This window comes from Dreissena polymorpha, chromosome 5, assembly GCF_020536995.1.
Source record: "Dreissena polymorpha isolate Duluth1 chromosome 5, UMN_Dpol_1.0, whole genome shotgun sequence".
NCBI classification, from domain to species: domain Eukaryota; kingdom Metazoa; phylum Mollusca; class Bivalvia; order Myida; family Dreissenidae; genus Dreissena; species Dreissena polymorpha.
The window spans coordinates 42,943,379-42,961,374 of NC_068359.1; the positions used below are offsets into that span (position 1 = coordinate 42,943,379).

At 34.0% G+C, this 17,996-nt stretch overlaps 1 protein-coding gene across 1 annotated transcript in view; it reads left to right on the forward strand.

The window, feature by feature from the left end:
- LOC127880824 (sushi, von Willebrand factor type A, EGF and pentraxin domain-containing protein 1-like) overlaps nt 1-17,980 on the forward strand; it is a 20,292-nt gene extending 2,312 nt beyond the window's left edge. The window contains exons 2-14 of the mRNA XM_052428272.1: nt 3,403-3,552; nt 3,980-4,083; nt 4,192-4,296; nt 5,438-5,545; nt 6,353-6,457; nt 6,714-6,931; nt 11,915-12,035; nt 12,264-12,287; nt 13,006-13,127; nt 13,655-13,790; nt 14,242-14,481; nt 15,366-15,437; nt 15,758-17,980. Of these exons, the coding sequence (XP_052284232.1) occupies nt 3,403-3,552; nt 3,980-4,083; nt 4,192-4,296; nt 5,438-5,545; nt 6,353-6,457; nt 6,714-6,931; nt 11,915-12,035; nt 12,264-12,287; nt 13,006-13,127; nt 13,655-13,790; nt 14,242-14,481; nt 15,366-15,437; nt 15,758-16,158 (1,906 nt within the window). The 3' untranslated portion in view covers nt 16,159-17,980. The remainder of the gene's footprint in view (nt 1-3,402; nt 3,553-3,979; nt 4,084-4,191; nt 4,297-5,437; nt 5,546-6,352; nt 6,458-6,713; nt 6,932-11,914; nt 12,036-12,263; nt 12,288-13,005; nt 13,128-13,654; nt 13,791-14,241; nt 14,482-15,365; nt 15,438-15,757) is intronic.
- The last annotated feature ends 16 nt before the right edge of the window (nt 17,981-17,996 follow it).

Sequence of the window (17,996 nt, forward strand, 5' to 3'; positions counted from 1 at the left end):
AAAAAGATATACGGCGTAAATAGTTCAATGAATGAGATCAAGGATAGCGAATGTCTTTTTCTGTGCAGTTCTTAGCTGCATCACACGCAGTACGGGATGTTACGGGGAGTTTTCGCGGCTTATTTTACATTATAACATATTGCTGGTCATAAACCTATAGATACAAAACAGAAAACCAAAAGAAGAATGGAAGTGAAATTTAAACATATGAGTCAACCGGCCACACGAGAAGTATCCGTATTTATAGGCGCGTTCTTCGAACAAACCTGTTTTAGTGGTTTGTCGGGCATTGCTATTTGATTCGATTATTAACAGTATCAATTATCATCGTGCTAATGCTTAAAGTGATATTATGGGCATTTTGCACTGTTGAATTGAGCTGAAAAGAATTAACAGGTCAAAATAGTTAGTTAAAATGTGGTTACTGATTAATTATCTGCAACTCACCTTGCTACCAGTTGTTTATAAAAATATATTTTATATTCTATATTCTTACGTGACCCACCCAGTCCTGTAAGCTGAAATGATCCGTAAAACAATTTCGTATCTTTGTGTCGTATGAACAAATCTGCACTAAAACTAAATTTAGGTTCAACTCGTAAACGCATGATCAGTTGTCAAACGAAAGTACGGTTGATATTCAAATGCATTATTTTTCTCTTTCTGGTATATTGTTTTAGTATGATGATGCTGCATTAATTAATATAAGTGTATATGAAGTAGAAACATCAAAAATAATCAACGGTTGCGATAGACAGATATATAAACTGTTACATGCTCATAATATCACTTTAGTACATTAAGCAATATGGACGAATAATTATTGTTAAATTTATCAACAATAATATTTATCATTGTATTGTTGAAAACACATTAAGAATCTATTATTTACATACCATAATTATATTGCTGAATATCTTCATTTAACATATTTCTGGTCTAAAGAAAATTCCAGGTCACCTAGTTCACGGATAGCGTCTTTATTATATAACGATTATTTTACTGGCCGCCAACTCCGGTGATGACCTGTATATAAACTCTGAATGTCCGCCAATTGACCCGATATACCTCGCGGGTTGAAATGCAATGCTTTAAAGTGAGGCCTCGCTTCCATTGCTCTTTATACTTTTACATGTTAACATGTTGACAGGAATAAGGAAGTAAGTACTAAATATGAGAACATAGCCTTTTAAGTATAAACGCTCTTGCGCTGGTAATACTCTGAAAATAAAAGGTGTACGCACAAACTGTATTGATGTCGAGAATTGAGTGTAAAACTGTTCTATCTATTAAGCTTTTTCATTCGAGATAAAATTGTTTCATACAGTAAAACAGTGTTACAAAGACGCGGATATGTTTCCAATGTTCTGGTGGTATACTCAAATCAGCCAATGGAATAAATGAAGTGTATTCATTCGTACCTAGCCGCGGGAAATTTTATTGGAATTTTATTGGACACTTACAAGGGTCAGGCTAAGGTGAAAAGCTGGCTTATGCAGCTTACGCCGAAAAATGAATCGCCACTTCGGACAGTTTTCATAGATATTCTTATTTAGGTAGCACTTTAGATCAACGCGCAATTTAATGTTTGGCGTATCGTACCTTGAAAGTATGACACGCCTATACGCCTTGGTTATGCATCTCTGCTAATGGAAAAGTCTGGCATGCAGGGGCTTATATACAATGTTTGTTAATTTTCATGCGATTTCTGAACGTCTTGCAATTTCACAACAGTTCAGAGGTTGGTATGGGGTTTGTTTTATTCAAATAAAAACAAACAAATAGATCATTTGTATACCACTTGAAACCCTTATTTCCTCACTATTTCAACAAAATAATCTGCTTGCAATTATCACACATCAAATTACTATCATTCACGTCTATCGCACATTGCTTCTATTTTTGAAGATGCCATTTAGCCTACATGTGAATACGCTTATGTGGTTTTTCTGTGTAACACAACGTCCTTTATTCAAACTGAATTACAGAAAGGCTTTGCAGCAATTGTCTAATACATAACAAACATAATATGCACCTGAAATAAGAGTATGTACATGTATATAATCTTCAGTAAACACTATGATTGTTTATTGTTCCGTTTTTGTATCACAACGTATGAATTTAACATTAGAACATACCACGGTATACCCCCGTATCCCGACCTCTCATGTAGTAATATGTAACAAGTTGTGACATCGAACAATTTGGCCATGGGACTAAATTATTACCAATTATTACCATATAAGGACTTTGATACTTTGTTTGCACAAAGTTGGTAGAGAACCACCATAAACTGTTACATACAAAATATTAAATCTTTAGGCGTTGTGGTTTCAGAGGAAAATAATTAAGTAACATTGCTATGTATATGTCTTTATTGACTAGACCTAAATGACCAAATGGGTCCGAACGAAAACTTTCCGGTTTCATGATTTTATAAAACTAAGTAGCGGGCCAATATTATGTAAAACAAGTTTACATACCAGACATGACATATCTAGAGGTTGTAGTTTCAGAGATGTATATTTTTGCTGTCTTCAGCAACAATAGCAATACTTATTTTAAAGAAATTCGAAGTTGAAAAGACAGACAGACTAGTCAGACGGACAAATGGACAAACGTACGGACGAGTAGTGTTGTGTGTTGGTGGGCTGGTTGGCGTTTGGACAGAAAGTGGTGAACAGCTTTTAATATAAACCACCGGCCTTAACTTCTTACCGCATAGTATGATAAGTGCTAGTATCAGGGTACATTTGTATGATAGTTAATTAACTCTTTCAGTGCTGGAACCGAATTTTGAAGGCCTTTGCAAACAGTTTGGATCCAGATGAGACGCCACAGAACGTGGCGTCTCATCAGGATCCAAACTGTTTGCTATTCTGATAGTATTCTTTGAAACAAAATCGAAGAAAATGCTTATCTTAGAAATTCAGCAGACGACATTTTAGCAGACGACAAATTTCCCAGCATGCAAAGGGTTAAAACAGTATTTGTGTGGCCGCATGTTGTACAATGGTGACTGCTGCTTGTGTGCATCCTTGTATTATATAACAAAATATAAACTATGATCATGAAGGAAAGAAACAACAATCTTATAATACGTTTACTTCATTTACAACATATTATCAACACGATATATTTACTGTATACATATAAAGAAAGTAAAATGTCCCTTGCACCCTACAGGAGAGAGAACTAATTAAAGCCTTTCTTTATACTTTGGCCATCTTCAACTTAGTATAAAGACATAACTAAAATAGCCGTTGCGACCGAACTTTTGTAGTAAAATTCTGGTCATGCGTCGTCCAAGTGGTTCAGACCAATGCTGCCAAAACCAAGCACTATTGTTAAATACCGGTAGGCTTCTCTTACTTCCGTTTATATAATATAATTGGGTTTAAGGTGGGGTAGAAAATGGAAACCGTTGCACGGCGCGATGTGCCCCTCACAGGACCCGGACACACACGAGTGCTTCGAGCTTAAGATCGAAAACAGCACATGTCTTGTGATGTACATCTCTGGATGTTACCCAGATATTCCTGATGTATGCTTGTAAGTTAATAAATCAATAAACATATTGATATTCATAAGCATGTTGCGTAAATTGCGTTTGTATTATTTAAGATCAATTCCCTGATAACTGATTCTAGGTTTTATATGAAAGATCTTCACGTATTTCTATAAAAGGATTTAACTGAATAAGCTATGCGTATACCGGTATATCGAACGCATAATTCCACAAAATTATTTTGTTTAGTCATTCTTTTTAACAAAGGTTGGTTTTCATGCGCATCTTTTAATTTAATTACGAAATATATTATTGTGATCACAAAACGGAACCCATTCTTACTGTTTACTGCAACCAAGTATCACAAACAAAAAGTCCATTTTGGAAAAAATGAACATTATACACGCAGCGGTAAAACATGGCATACAACGAGACATTTTACATGTTTTGTATCTCCAACCTGTTTTCTAGCCTACAATTCGCGACCAAGCAAGTGCCTTGCCCAGTCTACACGTGCAGTCACCGCGGATGCTGCTCCGGCTATGACCTGGATGAAAACAGACAGTGCGTCAAAGGTGCGTTATGCTTATTTCACACACAAGCACATGTAATTGTATATATTATTGTGTTATATAGATTTGCTAAACTGTGTAATGGATATTAAAATCATGTTATATTCACAGCGGGGTATCCAAGTGACTTGCAAAAGCGCTGTGAAAATGGCGGGATGCCTGAAGGAAACAAATGTATGTGTCTGCCAATGTTTACAGGATCAACATGCGAAGAACGTAAGGGAAGTTTGGTTAATGCTGTTAACAAAGAATGCACGCTAATGTTATGCAAACAATATTCAACTGTATTGTTGTTATGTGGTAAAATAAATGTATAATTAATTTTTAGCTCACCTGAGCACGTTGTGCTCATGGTGAGTTTTTGTGATCGCCTTTTGTCCGTCGTGCGTCGTCTGTTGTCAACATTTGCTTTGTTAAAACTCTACAGGCAACATTTATTGTCCGATCTTCATTAAACTTGTCCATAAATTGTGTCACTGTGATATCTTGAACGAGTTAGACATTGGTTTTGGTTGGTTGAAAAACATGACCACTAAGGGACGGGTCATTTTTCCTTGTATGGTTATAGTAAAACCTTGTTAACACTCTGAAAGTCACATTTATAGTCCAATTTTAATAAAACTTGGTCAGAAGATATTGATCTAATGATATATTGGATGGGTTTGAAAATGATACCGGTCTGTTTTAAAACATGGCCGCTAGGGTGGGGCATGTTTCCTTATATTTCTATAGTAAAACCTTGTTTTATCTTTGGTTCGAAAATGGTTCTCGTCCGTTGAAAAACATTGCCGCCAGTAGGGCAGGGCATTTATCCTTATATGACTATAGTAAAACCGTGTTACCTCTTTGGTTACTATTTTGGCCAAGTTAGAAAATGGTTTCAGAAACATCTCGAAAGTTGCTGACAGCAGTTTAGTTGCCTAGAGTCTCAGGTGAGCAAACGTGGGCATCTTGTTTAAATATATTTGTTATTTAAACTAAATAAACTGCGGAAAAAAGATTAAATAAACAGAAAAAATTGTTGGGTTTTGTAAGATAATCGATTTATATGTACCCGTGATCACACAATATATTATTTAATACGATCATTTGTGAATTAAGACCGATTATCCGCCTAACAACAGTATCGTTTATGTAAATTGCGGCTTCTGGCATGTATACTTGTGAGATTAAAACATTTTTGTAAAACATTTCGTATATTCAAGATTCAATATATTATAACACGCGTAAAGACAAATCAACTAACTTATGTTATAATATAATAGAATTCGAGTCAAAAGACAGAAGCCAGCAGTGATATATCGAATGCTTTGTAAAATGAACATTTTTGAAGATTATTTGACAAAATGTATTTAAGCGATTTGCCAAAAGCCATGTCTCAATGGTGGACGTTGCGAGATGGTCGCTGGACGGCCGGTGTGTGTCTGCAGCTCCAGCAGATTCTCGGGAGAGCAGTGTGAAAATGGTACATGTATATATAAGTATATAATGGTGTACACAATTGTTCTGAATATACCCGTATCTAGGTTTGAATACATTTGCGCTGTATACACCCGGATATAGTTTTTAACACATTTGCGCTGTATATACCATTATATATAGTATAGAAGCTATAGCTATACACGTATAGTTTTATATAGGGAAACGATGCCTAAATAATAACACCATGTTGATACAGAAGTTAAACTATTGTTTTCATTTTCGAGCTGCTGTTGTTGTTTTTTGTTGCGAATGTTTTCATGGAAAAATATTGTGTATGTTATATTAATAACTATACATGCGAAATTCGGATCACATCAGGGACAAACAGAGTATTTGCGTGTAATCCTAACCTAATCAGTTGTTGTTTTTCTGTTTGTGCAAAACGGAATAATATATGTCACAGCTTTATTGAACATGGCACACTGTAGTAATATGTATCCACTGTAATTCAGCTGAGTAAATCAATTCTCCTCTATTATATGTGTGCCCGGAGTAAACGCATTTGTCTCCACTTGTATCTCATACTTAACGCGTACTCAATAATACTATTGTATGTAAAAAATGCAACATAATTGTACAGGAGCCTTTAAAAAGTGTTTTTCAACCAACAAGCTGGTTATTGGGATATTTATGCGACCTTAAAGACATTAAATCAATGCATATAAATGGTTGTATATTTATAAATATTCTCGATTTTTGTTGACCAGTCATGTTCTGAGTCTTTTTAAGTACGTAACATATTCATCAATTAAAATTATCAACACACAGACGTTTCAGTTATGTCTTTCAGTCGAATGCTTGGAAACCTGCTTGAACGGTGGTAGCTGCCGATTGGATGGAGTACAAGCCCGGTGTGATTGCCCAGCTGGTTACCAAGGTTTCCGTTGCCAATTCAGTAGGTTTCACCATTTTATATATTAGTTTATTGCGAAATGTATTTAGAATTAAAATACATGCATGGAATCAAAATGCTTAGGTGGCAGGCAGTGGCATTTCCCTGCAAAACAATCCACTCCAAATGATTAAAAATGCGTATTTATACACAAAACACATTTTATAAATGTATAACACATTATCTTGATATGGTATCTGAATTTATCCATGAGAATACTCACATCATACACAGTGCGAGGATGTTTTATCTTTCTCAGATGTCAACTACCATTGTCCAGTCATTGATAGAACTGAAATGTCTAAGGAATGCAAGGACGAGTCTGGCGACTGTCATAGAGACGCTGAATGCTCCGGAAACGCCATATGTTGCTTTGACGGATGCAAAGGTGTTTGCAGAAAACCAGAAAACATGTCTTGCTCTGCAAATGGTCACTTATATAAACCCGGTGAAATGTTTTCACCATCTGCTTGCGAGGTATTTTGATCTTTGCTTCTAAAATTGGACATTTTACTGTATAGCATGAAACATTGACAACATATCTATTATATAACATTTTGATGGATTTTTAATACAAATTGTACTAAGTTATTATTATTATTAGTAGAAGTATAATTATCCCCGCCGAAGTGAAATTTCGGAGGGGGATATAGTAATAGTCTCCGTCCGTCTGTCTGTCCGTCCTTCCGTCCGAAGCTTTTTCCAGAGCATAACTCCAAATCTATTCAATGGATTTACTTTAAATTTAGAATATAAACAGATGGCAACTAGGAGAAGTGCAGTGACCAAGAACCATTACTCTATCTAACTTAGTTTTTTAAATATCTCCCTTTATATAATTTCAAAGTTAATTTTTGTCCAGAGCATGACTCTTAATCTATTGGAGGGATTTACTTGAAACTTGAAATATAAATAGATGGCAATTAGGAGAAGTGCAATGATTAAGAACCATGACTCTATGTACCTTACTTTTTGAATTATCTCCCACTATATAATGTCAATTTTTTTTTGTCCGGAGCATAACTCTAAATCTACTGAAGAGATTTACTTGAAACTTGAAATATAAACAGATGGAAAGTAGGAGAAGTGAAGTGATTAAGAACCATAACTCTATCTACATTAGTTTTTGAAGTATCTCCCTTTATTAATTTCAAAGTTAATTTCTGCCCGGAACATAACTCTAAATCTACTGAAGGTATTGACTTGCAACTAGAACTATTAACAGATGGCAACTAGGAGAAGTGCAGTGAACATGAACCATAACTCTTTAGACCGTAGTTTTTTAATTATCTCCGTTTTTTATTTTTTTATTTATATTTTATTTAATTCTAATTTTAAATTATATTTAATATTATTTCATAGTAAATATTTTAGCTTTTCAGTTTTTAATATCTCCCTTTCTCTAATTTTACAATAATATTTTAATTTGAACACCCAAGTATTCACTGTAAAATTAATAGATGAGTTCAAGGAAAAATACAGTGATCAAGAACAGTAACTGTTCATAGTTTTCTTTTTTAATTACCTCCCTTTCTTTCATTTTCCATATATTTTATTGTCTACAGCATAACTCCAACACTATATAACTAATTGATCCTTGAAATATAAATAGATGACACAGGTGCCAGGTTTTACAAATATTATTCTACTCTCTAAAACAAATGTTCTCATACAAGCAAACACATTTCGGCGGGGATTTGGCACTACTGTGATAAGCTCTTGTTACAAGTTTATAGTTTTAAAATCTATTGTCATACTGAATAGATCCGGGTTCTGATGTGATTGTACTTTGTATGATCTTCTAGATCACTTGCGGTTTGTTGTCATGCACTGATCCACAAATTGTTTTAGTTAAGTTTCGACACACTACTAGCAAACAATAGAAAGTTTAGAATAATACCCTTTTTCTATAAATGAAAAAAAAAGCTATGCATGTTTTTGATTTAACAATTCAGGAACAACATTACAAATACAAACTTTAAATACTAAGAACAAATATTTTGAAGCCTTATTTTTATTTATATTCTTTAAATAAAAAAAGATTATTTATTTAAATAAGTTATTAGTAAAAAACAACATTTTTTTTCTGCAGTGAAGTAGAACTCTTCATATCCTTAATTGAGATTTCTTTCATGTTTAGTAACCTTATTTTTTCAATTTAAATCTTAATGATTTTATGTAAAGATATCAAAGTTTTTGTTCAAATATGCATATCATTCAGACATTTCTCATGTCAAGTGATTCTGTATATAATAAACTCAATTTTGAGCAATACATTGCTGCATTATTTGCCATAATTAAGCATTATGGTTGCACAATATTTGCACAAAAAAGCCGGTAACATTAATTATTCAGGTATTTCATTTTTGCGCCAAAATCCTGGTTGCATGCGGACTGACTAATCAATTGAGTTATATCTTAAAATAGATTTCATGCAGGCATAATCTGGGCATATTTTTAAAGGCATATCTTGGCCATATCGCTAAAGAGCCACAGTCCGCTCAGCAATACATGTTTAGATAAAGAAGTATTGCAAAAAACTGTATGGTGTGTCACGCATTTCCTGTCATATACTTTGTTGGTGGGGAGTGTGCAACTTTTTGGAGTAGCGCTGTTGAAGGCAATGATTTTAAGTATTTACCAAAAGTGGATAGAGTGTAACACTGTCCTATCCGCACACAAATGCATTATCCAATACCTTAGTTTTACGCTATAACCACAAAACGCGACAAGCGGTTTTCGGATACTGGAAATGTTATTTACAGTTAAACCCCTTCAATGCTTGTGAAGTGGAACATTAGAATTAGTATTTTCAATAAGGGCCATATCAGTCTGCATTTAAAATCAATATTGAGATATGGCAGATTAAACTTGATTAGTTTTATCTGCCGGATTTCCTTTCCTGGTGACACATTTGCGGTAAGCATATGTAATTTGTTGGTTGTTAAGTGACTCGGGTCCTGCGGTTTGTAAGCTTGTGCATTCATTTACGTTGACGGCTTTTTAAAGTGGCTTCGTATTCCTTCTGTACTTTAGTTGGGTAAATATTGTGGTTGCCCAAAGTCCTCGGCTAGACTACTTGGACATAGAGATTTCCAGAAGCTTTCACGTGTTTGTTGAGTTGTAATTATGAAATAAATAAATAAAGTAGATAAATGAAATTAATTATTAAAGTCATTTAGGTTGTTGCTTTAAATAATCTTCAGAAAAACTATTCAGTCCAAGCTTGTGTATTTTTTACAATAAAATGTCTGTTTAAAAAAGAAAAGAAAAGCGATGTTGTTGGTGGCGTCCAGGAGAATGATGTCCACTTTATAACTCAAAAACCTTAAACTGAATCATCACAAAAGTTAGTATGAGGTTTATGGCAAAGTTTGATGTCATTCAGATTGCATTAAACACTTTTGAATTATGGCCCTTGTATTTATAAAAGTAAAATTTACCCTGTTCGCTCTCTAAATTTGAGAAAGTTTACATTGTTAGATCATGAAACTGTATGGTATTATTTGTGGCCATATAATCTTAACTATGATTGATAACCAGTGAAATTGCATGATGCACTTTTGAATAATGGCTCTTAAATTGTCCACCATTTGCCACATTAATGTTGTCTGCTATCTAAAAATAGGTTTCTATTTAATAACTATAGTTTGCGATTAAAAAAAAACAATACAACGTTTGATATGGGGAGCTTAAACAGAGCCAAAGCTTGAGGTTGCATTTAGGGCTCGTCAGGTAAAGGTCAAGGTTAAAGGTAAAATAGGAAAATGGTTTCTGCTCAATAAAATTAGTTTTGATGATTACTATCCCCGCCGAAATTTCGGAAGGGATATAGTAATAGTCTCCGTCCGTCCGTCCTTCCGCCCGAAACTTTGTCCAGAGCATAACTCCAAATCTATTCAATGGATTTACTTGAAACTTAGAAAATAAACAGATGGCAACTAGGAGAAGTGCAGTGACCAAGAACAATATAACTCTATCTACCTTAATTTTTTAATCATCTCCCTTTATATAATTTCAAAGTCAATTTTTGTCCGGAGCATAACTCTAAATCTACTGAAGGGATTTACTAGAAACTTGACATGTAAACAGATGGCAACAAGGAGAAGTGCAGTAAACATGAACCATAACTCTATCGGCCGTAGTCTTTGAATTATCTCCTTTTATTTAATTTCGTAGTAAATTTGTATCCATTTTGTCCGGAGCATAACTCTAAATCTACTGAAGGGATTTACTCTACATCTACTGAAAGGATTAACGTGAAATTTCATATATACACAGATGCCAACTAGGAAGAGTGCAGTGACCAAATATCATAACTCTATCTACCTTAGTTTTGGAATTATCTCCCTTTATTTAATTTAAAAGTAAATGTTTGTCCGAGGCATAACTCTAATTCTTTATAAGGGATTCACTTATACTTAAAACATAAACATTTCTATATAAGGGATGCACTTGCAATTTAAAACATAACCTTTTATTTAATTTCATGGTAAATTTGTGTTTATTTCATGGTAAATTTGTGTTCGGAGCAGAACTCCAAATCAACTGAAGGGATTTACTTGAAACTCCCTTTGTGTTATTATAATTTTACATTAAATTCTTGTCCAGAGTTTAACTCCAAATTATAAATACAATGATCAAGAACATTAACTGTTTATAGTCTTCCTTTTTAATTACCTCCTTTTCTTTCATTTCCATATATTTAATTCTCTACAGCATAACTCCAACACTATATAACTAATTGATCGTTGAAATATAAATAGATGACACAGGTGCCATGGTTTACAAATATTACTCTACTCTCTAAAACAAATGTTCTCATACAAGCAAATACATTTCGGCGGGGATGGCCATGTTAACATGGCTCTTGTTATTATTAGTACTAGTATTTGTATTAGTATTCGTAGTGTTAGTATTTGTAGTAGTATTCGTAGAAGTATTCGTATTCGTAGTAGTATTCGTAGTATTCGTAGTAGTAGTATTCGAAGTAGTAGTAGTAGTAGTAGTAGTAGTAGTTGTAGTAGTAGTAGTAGTAGTAGTAGTAGTAGTAGTAGTAGTAGTAGTAGTAGTAGTAGTAGTAGGTAGTAGTAGTAGTAGTAGTAGTAGTAGTAGTAGTAGTAGAAGTAGTAGTTATTTAGGAAGAAATCTTCAATGTTTTTTGTTAACTCGCCATGCGAGTGATTGAAGTAAGTACAAATATAATATAATAATTATTTTGGTATTTAAATATGAACAAAGAACGAAGAAGTATCAACAAATTATGTACACAACCTTTGTAATGGGAATAATTTGTATATGCTTTAAGTGTAGCATTCGCATAACGAAAAATCTTTCTCATCTGATCTCTTGTAGACAAACACAGAGTGTGTGCGTTCAATATATATTTTTCATACTACAACTGTCTAATAATATTCCTATATTTAACTTGATACGTGATTCCATTATTGCATGCTTTAGAGATGTGTATGTCTGACGTGGGGAGTTTTGAAGTGCACCACGATGCAGTGCCCTCCGATTCAATGTCCTGACGGCCATACATCCATACGGGTGCAAGGGCATTGCTGCAAAATATGTCCCGGTAATTAAGAAGGATTATGCCTTTGGCGTGATTTCGGTTTTACGTGTTCAGTGGATTTATTAAGTTTACAAATCATGGTTTAATACTGTTTTCTATATACGCGTATCTATATTTGTGTATTGAAACGACGAAGCGCATTTTGTTGCAAACCTTTCATCTATCTGTTTATATCTATGTGTAAAATAACATAAACAAATTAAAATAACTTATTTGTTTGTTTATTTCCAGGTACCAACGTACTAGATGGAGAAGGTGTGTTTTAACTGGAACCTGTTTGTTTTAAATAAGTTTTATAAACGCGTAAACAATGCGCATAAGGAGTCTTTAACAATAGTCAATAATTGATTCGAAGCTGTAACATAAATCCATGAACTGATACCAAGCTGTAACATACATCAATGAATGATATTTAGCTGAAACATTAATCCATGAATTGATACGAAGCTGTAACATAAATCAATGAATCGATACGAAGCTGTAACATTACTCAATGGACCTATACGAAGCTGTAACATTAATACATGAATTGATACGAAGCTCCAACATTACTCAATCAACTAAAACGAAGCTGAACTATTAATAAATAAACTTTTACGAAGCAGAACCATTAATGAACTGATAGGAAGTCGTAACATTAATCAATGAACTGATACGAAGCTGAAATATTAATCAATGAGCTTGTACGAAACTATGACACTCAGTGAGTTGATACCAAGCTGAAATGAATCGATGTACTCATACGAAGCTGAAACATTAATCAATGAATTAATACGAATCTGTGCACTTATCTATGCATTGATTCGAAGCTGTACATTTATCGATGAACTGATATCATAATCATTTCCACAAATGGTCGTTATCAAAACAACGCGTGTTGCAGATGCTTATCAAATATACATACGAAATCATACAATGCAAAACGAAAAATGCATATAAGAAATATAGTTCATGAATTGCTCCGCTGTTCCAGCTCCGAGATTTACAAACTGTCCCAGTCGGTTCATTGCCGTTGACATCACGGAAGAAGGCGGTCCTGTTTCGCTTTGCTCTATTGGCCTGAATGCCGTGGACATGTACGGGATGGAGCTGGAGGTATGTTGCTGTACACATACATACATCCTCTCAGTCTCTGTTGATCTGATTAGACCAAGACTCAAACCATATAACTCCTATATTTTTACTGTAACCCTTAACAATTCAGGTACTTACTTAAACACGTGTTTACTTACTTAGAATTTTATAGGCTTCATTTCAATCCCTAAGGTACAGGCGAGAAGCAAACAGCATAGAACCTGAACATACTGCGAGTTACTCGCAGGCTTTTCTGGTTTTATACTGGTTGTATGAAGCCATTTTAACCCCTTGCTTCTGAGTAGGAAAATATTTAATTGTTCAGATATTGCTCTTTACTAACGATACGACCATGATGGATTTTCATGGTAACCAAATTGGCATATTTGGCAAATCATCAATATGCAATATTTCCATTGAGCACGATTAGACGGTTTTCATCAAACAAAGCTTTATCCTGATTTGCATTATACAGCAACATGCTGTGGCGTTAACACAACCATACGTTAAAATCAGTTCGTAAGTCACAGATTGAATCTATTGTATAGGTGACGTACAGCGATAAACAGTTGTTTCATAGCCATTCTTCCGACGTAAGAAAGAACGTGCACATAGTGATGGCGTTCTCAAGCTCTGATCAGTTCGGACGTCGGGCCGAATGCCAGTTTCAAGTGATTGTCAGAGGTAGGCAACATAATAATGAATTAGGTAGTTTTACGATATCTATAAGTTGAATTTGGTCAACAATACAATTATATAATTATCAAATACATTCATATTAAATTATTAATTGATGAAAATATTGTATTGTACAATATAAACATGCGTCTGTGGTAATATCTTAATGATTTGGTATATTTTATTTTTAAAGAATATAAATGTTTTAAAACGCTTCACTTAGTTTTTCATGTTCAAAAAAAATCTGATTTCAAGAATGAACAGTGTGATTGAATTACTTCGAATTAATGGTTAAACGTTTTTTTTACTAACATTGTTTACCTGAAGCATAATAAACGCTGTTAGTTAAATACACACACGTGACATAAACTAATGAAAAAGTGCATGCATTTCCATTATCGCAGTCATCATTAACATAGTATACATGGTTGTTTCAGCATTACATTTTTTGTTTAAGACCCTTTTCCGCCAAAGTTCACGTCATGTCCTACGGAAATATACGCGTTGAACAGCGAGAGGGTCACGTGGCAAGATCCGGAGGTGACGGACAATGTCGGAATTTACCGATTGGTCATCGATGGAGATGTAATCCGGAACACGTTGTTGCCGGTCGGCGCCTACCCAGTTAGCATTACTGCATGGGACTACGATAAAAACCAGGCAATATGCGCCTTCATTGTGCGAGTTTTTGACGAAAGTACGTAATTAATTGCCTATAGTAAAATTGGACGCATATTAAATACTTATACGTGTGTCGTTGTGATTCTTCCTAAAAATACCTGACTTGTAAACATTTAAAGGGATCTTTTCACGGTTTGGTAAATTGACTAAATTGAAAAAAGTTGTTTCAGATTCGCAAATTATCGTTTTAGTTATGATATTTGTGAGGAAACAGTATTACTGAACATTTACCATAGTCCAATATAGTCATTTTATGTATCTTTTGACCTAAAAATTATAAAGCGTTGTAACGCGAAACGATTGAATAATTTGGAGAGTTCTGTTGTTGTCGTTTAAATTTACGAAACTACGAAAATTGCTTATATAAGGTATAAAATAAAACGTTTGTATATCCGGCGGAATAGCCGAGAGGGCTAATGCGTTTTTACTTCAGACTAACTCCAGGACTCCGGGGGTCATTGGTTCGAGCCCTGGTACCGGCTACTTTTTTTTCCTTTTTTAAATTTTATTCTTGATTTTTCACTGGAGCTTTTAAGATCCAATGTTTACATTTATCAATATAAAGCATTTAATGACAAACTTCAAAATATGCCAAAATCTGTGAAAAGGCCCCTTTAATGTAAAACATATCAAAACAAATATATGATAAAATATAGTTATTATAATACATCAAAGCAAAACAGAATATTTACAAGTCTTTGTAATGATATGTTGAGCTTCAATATAAGGTGTTAGATTGCAATAGGAATGGCATAAACAATGCACAGAAGTTAAAACTGTCAGATATTAATGCGATGATTTATATAATATACCAAAATAATATTTAGTCTGCTTCAAATGAAAACTACCTTAGATTTGTATCTCTGGAAACACCAATTGATTTAAAGTACTGTTCTTCAGATATGAGTGAGACCAGCATGCCTTCGGAGCTCAGAGCAAGAAAGGAGGGGCCAATGTCTATCGGAATAATTTGTGAGTGAAATGACATTTTTAACATCAACTTCTATATTAAAAATCGGGTCGATTGTAAATATTAACTGTAATGCAATTTTCTAAGACATCATAGGTACAAATATATGCAGCAAATGGTTAATATGAATTGTCTGCATGCATACCATTTTGGAAAATGTTTGTAGTTATGTGACGCGGAATGTATAGCGCTGTTTTGTTGCAAAAGCATGTTTCGTGTCAGACTTTAAGGAGTGCATTTATTGTGTCTTATGCTCGCTAGTCATGCAAGATCTGATTTTTAAGAAATCGCATACCCTTTTACACATTTTCCTGTTTCTCAGTGGGATCTTCAATTGGATTTGTCGTTGCTCTGAGTGTATGTATTTGCCTGGCCGTCCGAATTCGACAGCAGCGAAGTCACAGAGACACGCCGACAACCGAGCACCGAAGACCCGACTTTGTCAACTCCATTTACGCAATCTGTGCACCACGTGTTGGCACTCACACGTACGTCAACGATGTCAAATTTCCCAACCTTCCTGATTATGCTCCGCCCCTAAACCCACCCTCATACGACGAAATCAATAATTGCGACGAGTTGGGCGTGACGTCATACGAAGAAGAACCGCCCATTTACGAGGAGATTGACAATAAACCAACGTCGGAGCACACGTACCAGAACACACATCAGGGACACACTAATCAGGCGTTCTCCATCACGGAACCGAAATTTGGATACTAAAATTGTTTAACACGAAAGCATGAACCAAATATAAACACTGAGGATTTTATGGTATAGTCTATGAACATTTACACTAAGGTGTATAATAGTGCCAGTTCACGATTTCTAGGGCTGGATATAATGGTACTTGATCTCTAATAATCAATCATTAGTCACAAAATGCCTATACATGTAAACGTTTATTGGTATGGAAACGTTTGGATAGGCCTTACCTACACCTTATCTCAATGTTAAAGTATTAAAAACACTCTTTTTACTGTATTGGCCGAATAGAAAATTGTAGAGATGAAGCATTTCTTTTTGCAACGATGCTAGCCGAATATTCAGCGTGAAGCTATCGTATCTCATATAGAACTAACGAGCGGATTCTAAACCTGTCTGGTGTAATTAATTCATAAACATGAATTAAAAATTGTATAGATAAATGTGCACTACATTACACAACATTGTATGCGGTGGATAAGCGATTAACAGCCGACAATAGTAACAACAATTAAACGTTTGTTTTCAATTCAATTAAATGTATTTAGAAACACAACCTTAATTTTCAAATACAGGCTTTACCCTGATGTTTTTACTAAAGATATTTCTTTTCCAGTTAACGGCAAACGTTACAGATGATTTATTTAATGCTTTCCTGATGTAGACAGAGAAAAAACAGTGATGTAGAAGCGATATTGCGCTGTTTAAAAATAGTGAAAAATTGAAAAATAACAGTGATAATTATCGCTCATATTTTTTTTATTTTAGTTTAAAATGACTGTTTTTTACGTCATGACATAATTATGCACCAGTTTAACTCTTTTAAATGTAAATCAACTTAAGAGAAAGCATCAAAGTAAAAGAAAATTTGATAACTTTAGGTACATTATAATTCTTTGTTATACTTGTGAAAGTATTAATTTCGTTGATATGAAATATTTAATCTACCGAAACTAACAAATATGCTCCATACTGTATAGAAAAGGTTTTAGTCACGTAGATTGTGCGCATTAATTTTGTTTGGTGTGAATATCTTTTTAAATTTTTGTCGTTTCAATTGTATTCACTGCTACCGTTTGGTTTGAAAATGTTTTGATGGATTCTTGTTGTGCAGATCTTGTTGAATTCAAGTCACGTGTTATTACATTTTTATGTATCATTCAGGTCTTGTAAATATTTATCTTTCCAAGTGCGCTTTCTACACAGAGTGCTATCTTAATTGTAAATGGAAAATTGCTGTGCAATTTTTTACCAGCTTCATATATCCATCGTTATTTTGTAAGTACACGTAACTTGTTTACGTAACAGGGATTTACAATTTCATGCACATACCGTAAGTTGGTTATTACTTCTCACAGCCCATTTAAAACGATTCGCCAGTTTAATAACGTCCATTTACTTGTGTTATATAAACTTTAATACCACTTGTACATATTGCATTTGAACTATTTAGGAATTATTAGATGTTCTACTTTTGATGTACCGGCATTGTATGTTTAGTGTTAGATGTTGTGTGTATTTTAATTGACACACGTGCATGCAATATCAGAACTAAGCACAGTGTTCGCATATATACAATTAAAAATCAATATTTAGTTTGTTTCAAAAGAACAAGTTTCTAAATAAGCCTTTAATGTAATGTTTGACCCAGATTTCGTCTATATGATGAAAGTAGTGCCTTTGTCAACCTATCCTATGCAGCGTAAAAATGGCTTAAAATTGGTTCAACGAAATCATTTTGTTGCAACACCAGATTTCAACATCCATTCGCTTGTTTTTGTTTCAGTGAATGTTTACTTGGAATTTTGATGATAATCTGTAAATAAAGTTTTATATTGTTGAGGTGGTATTATTTA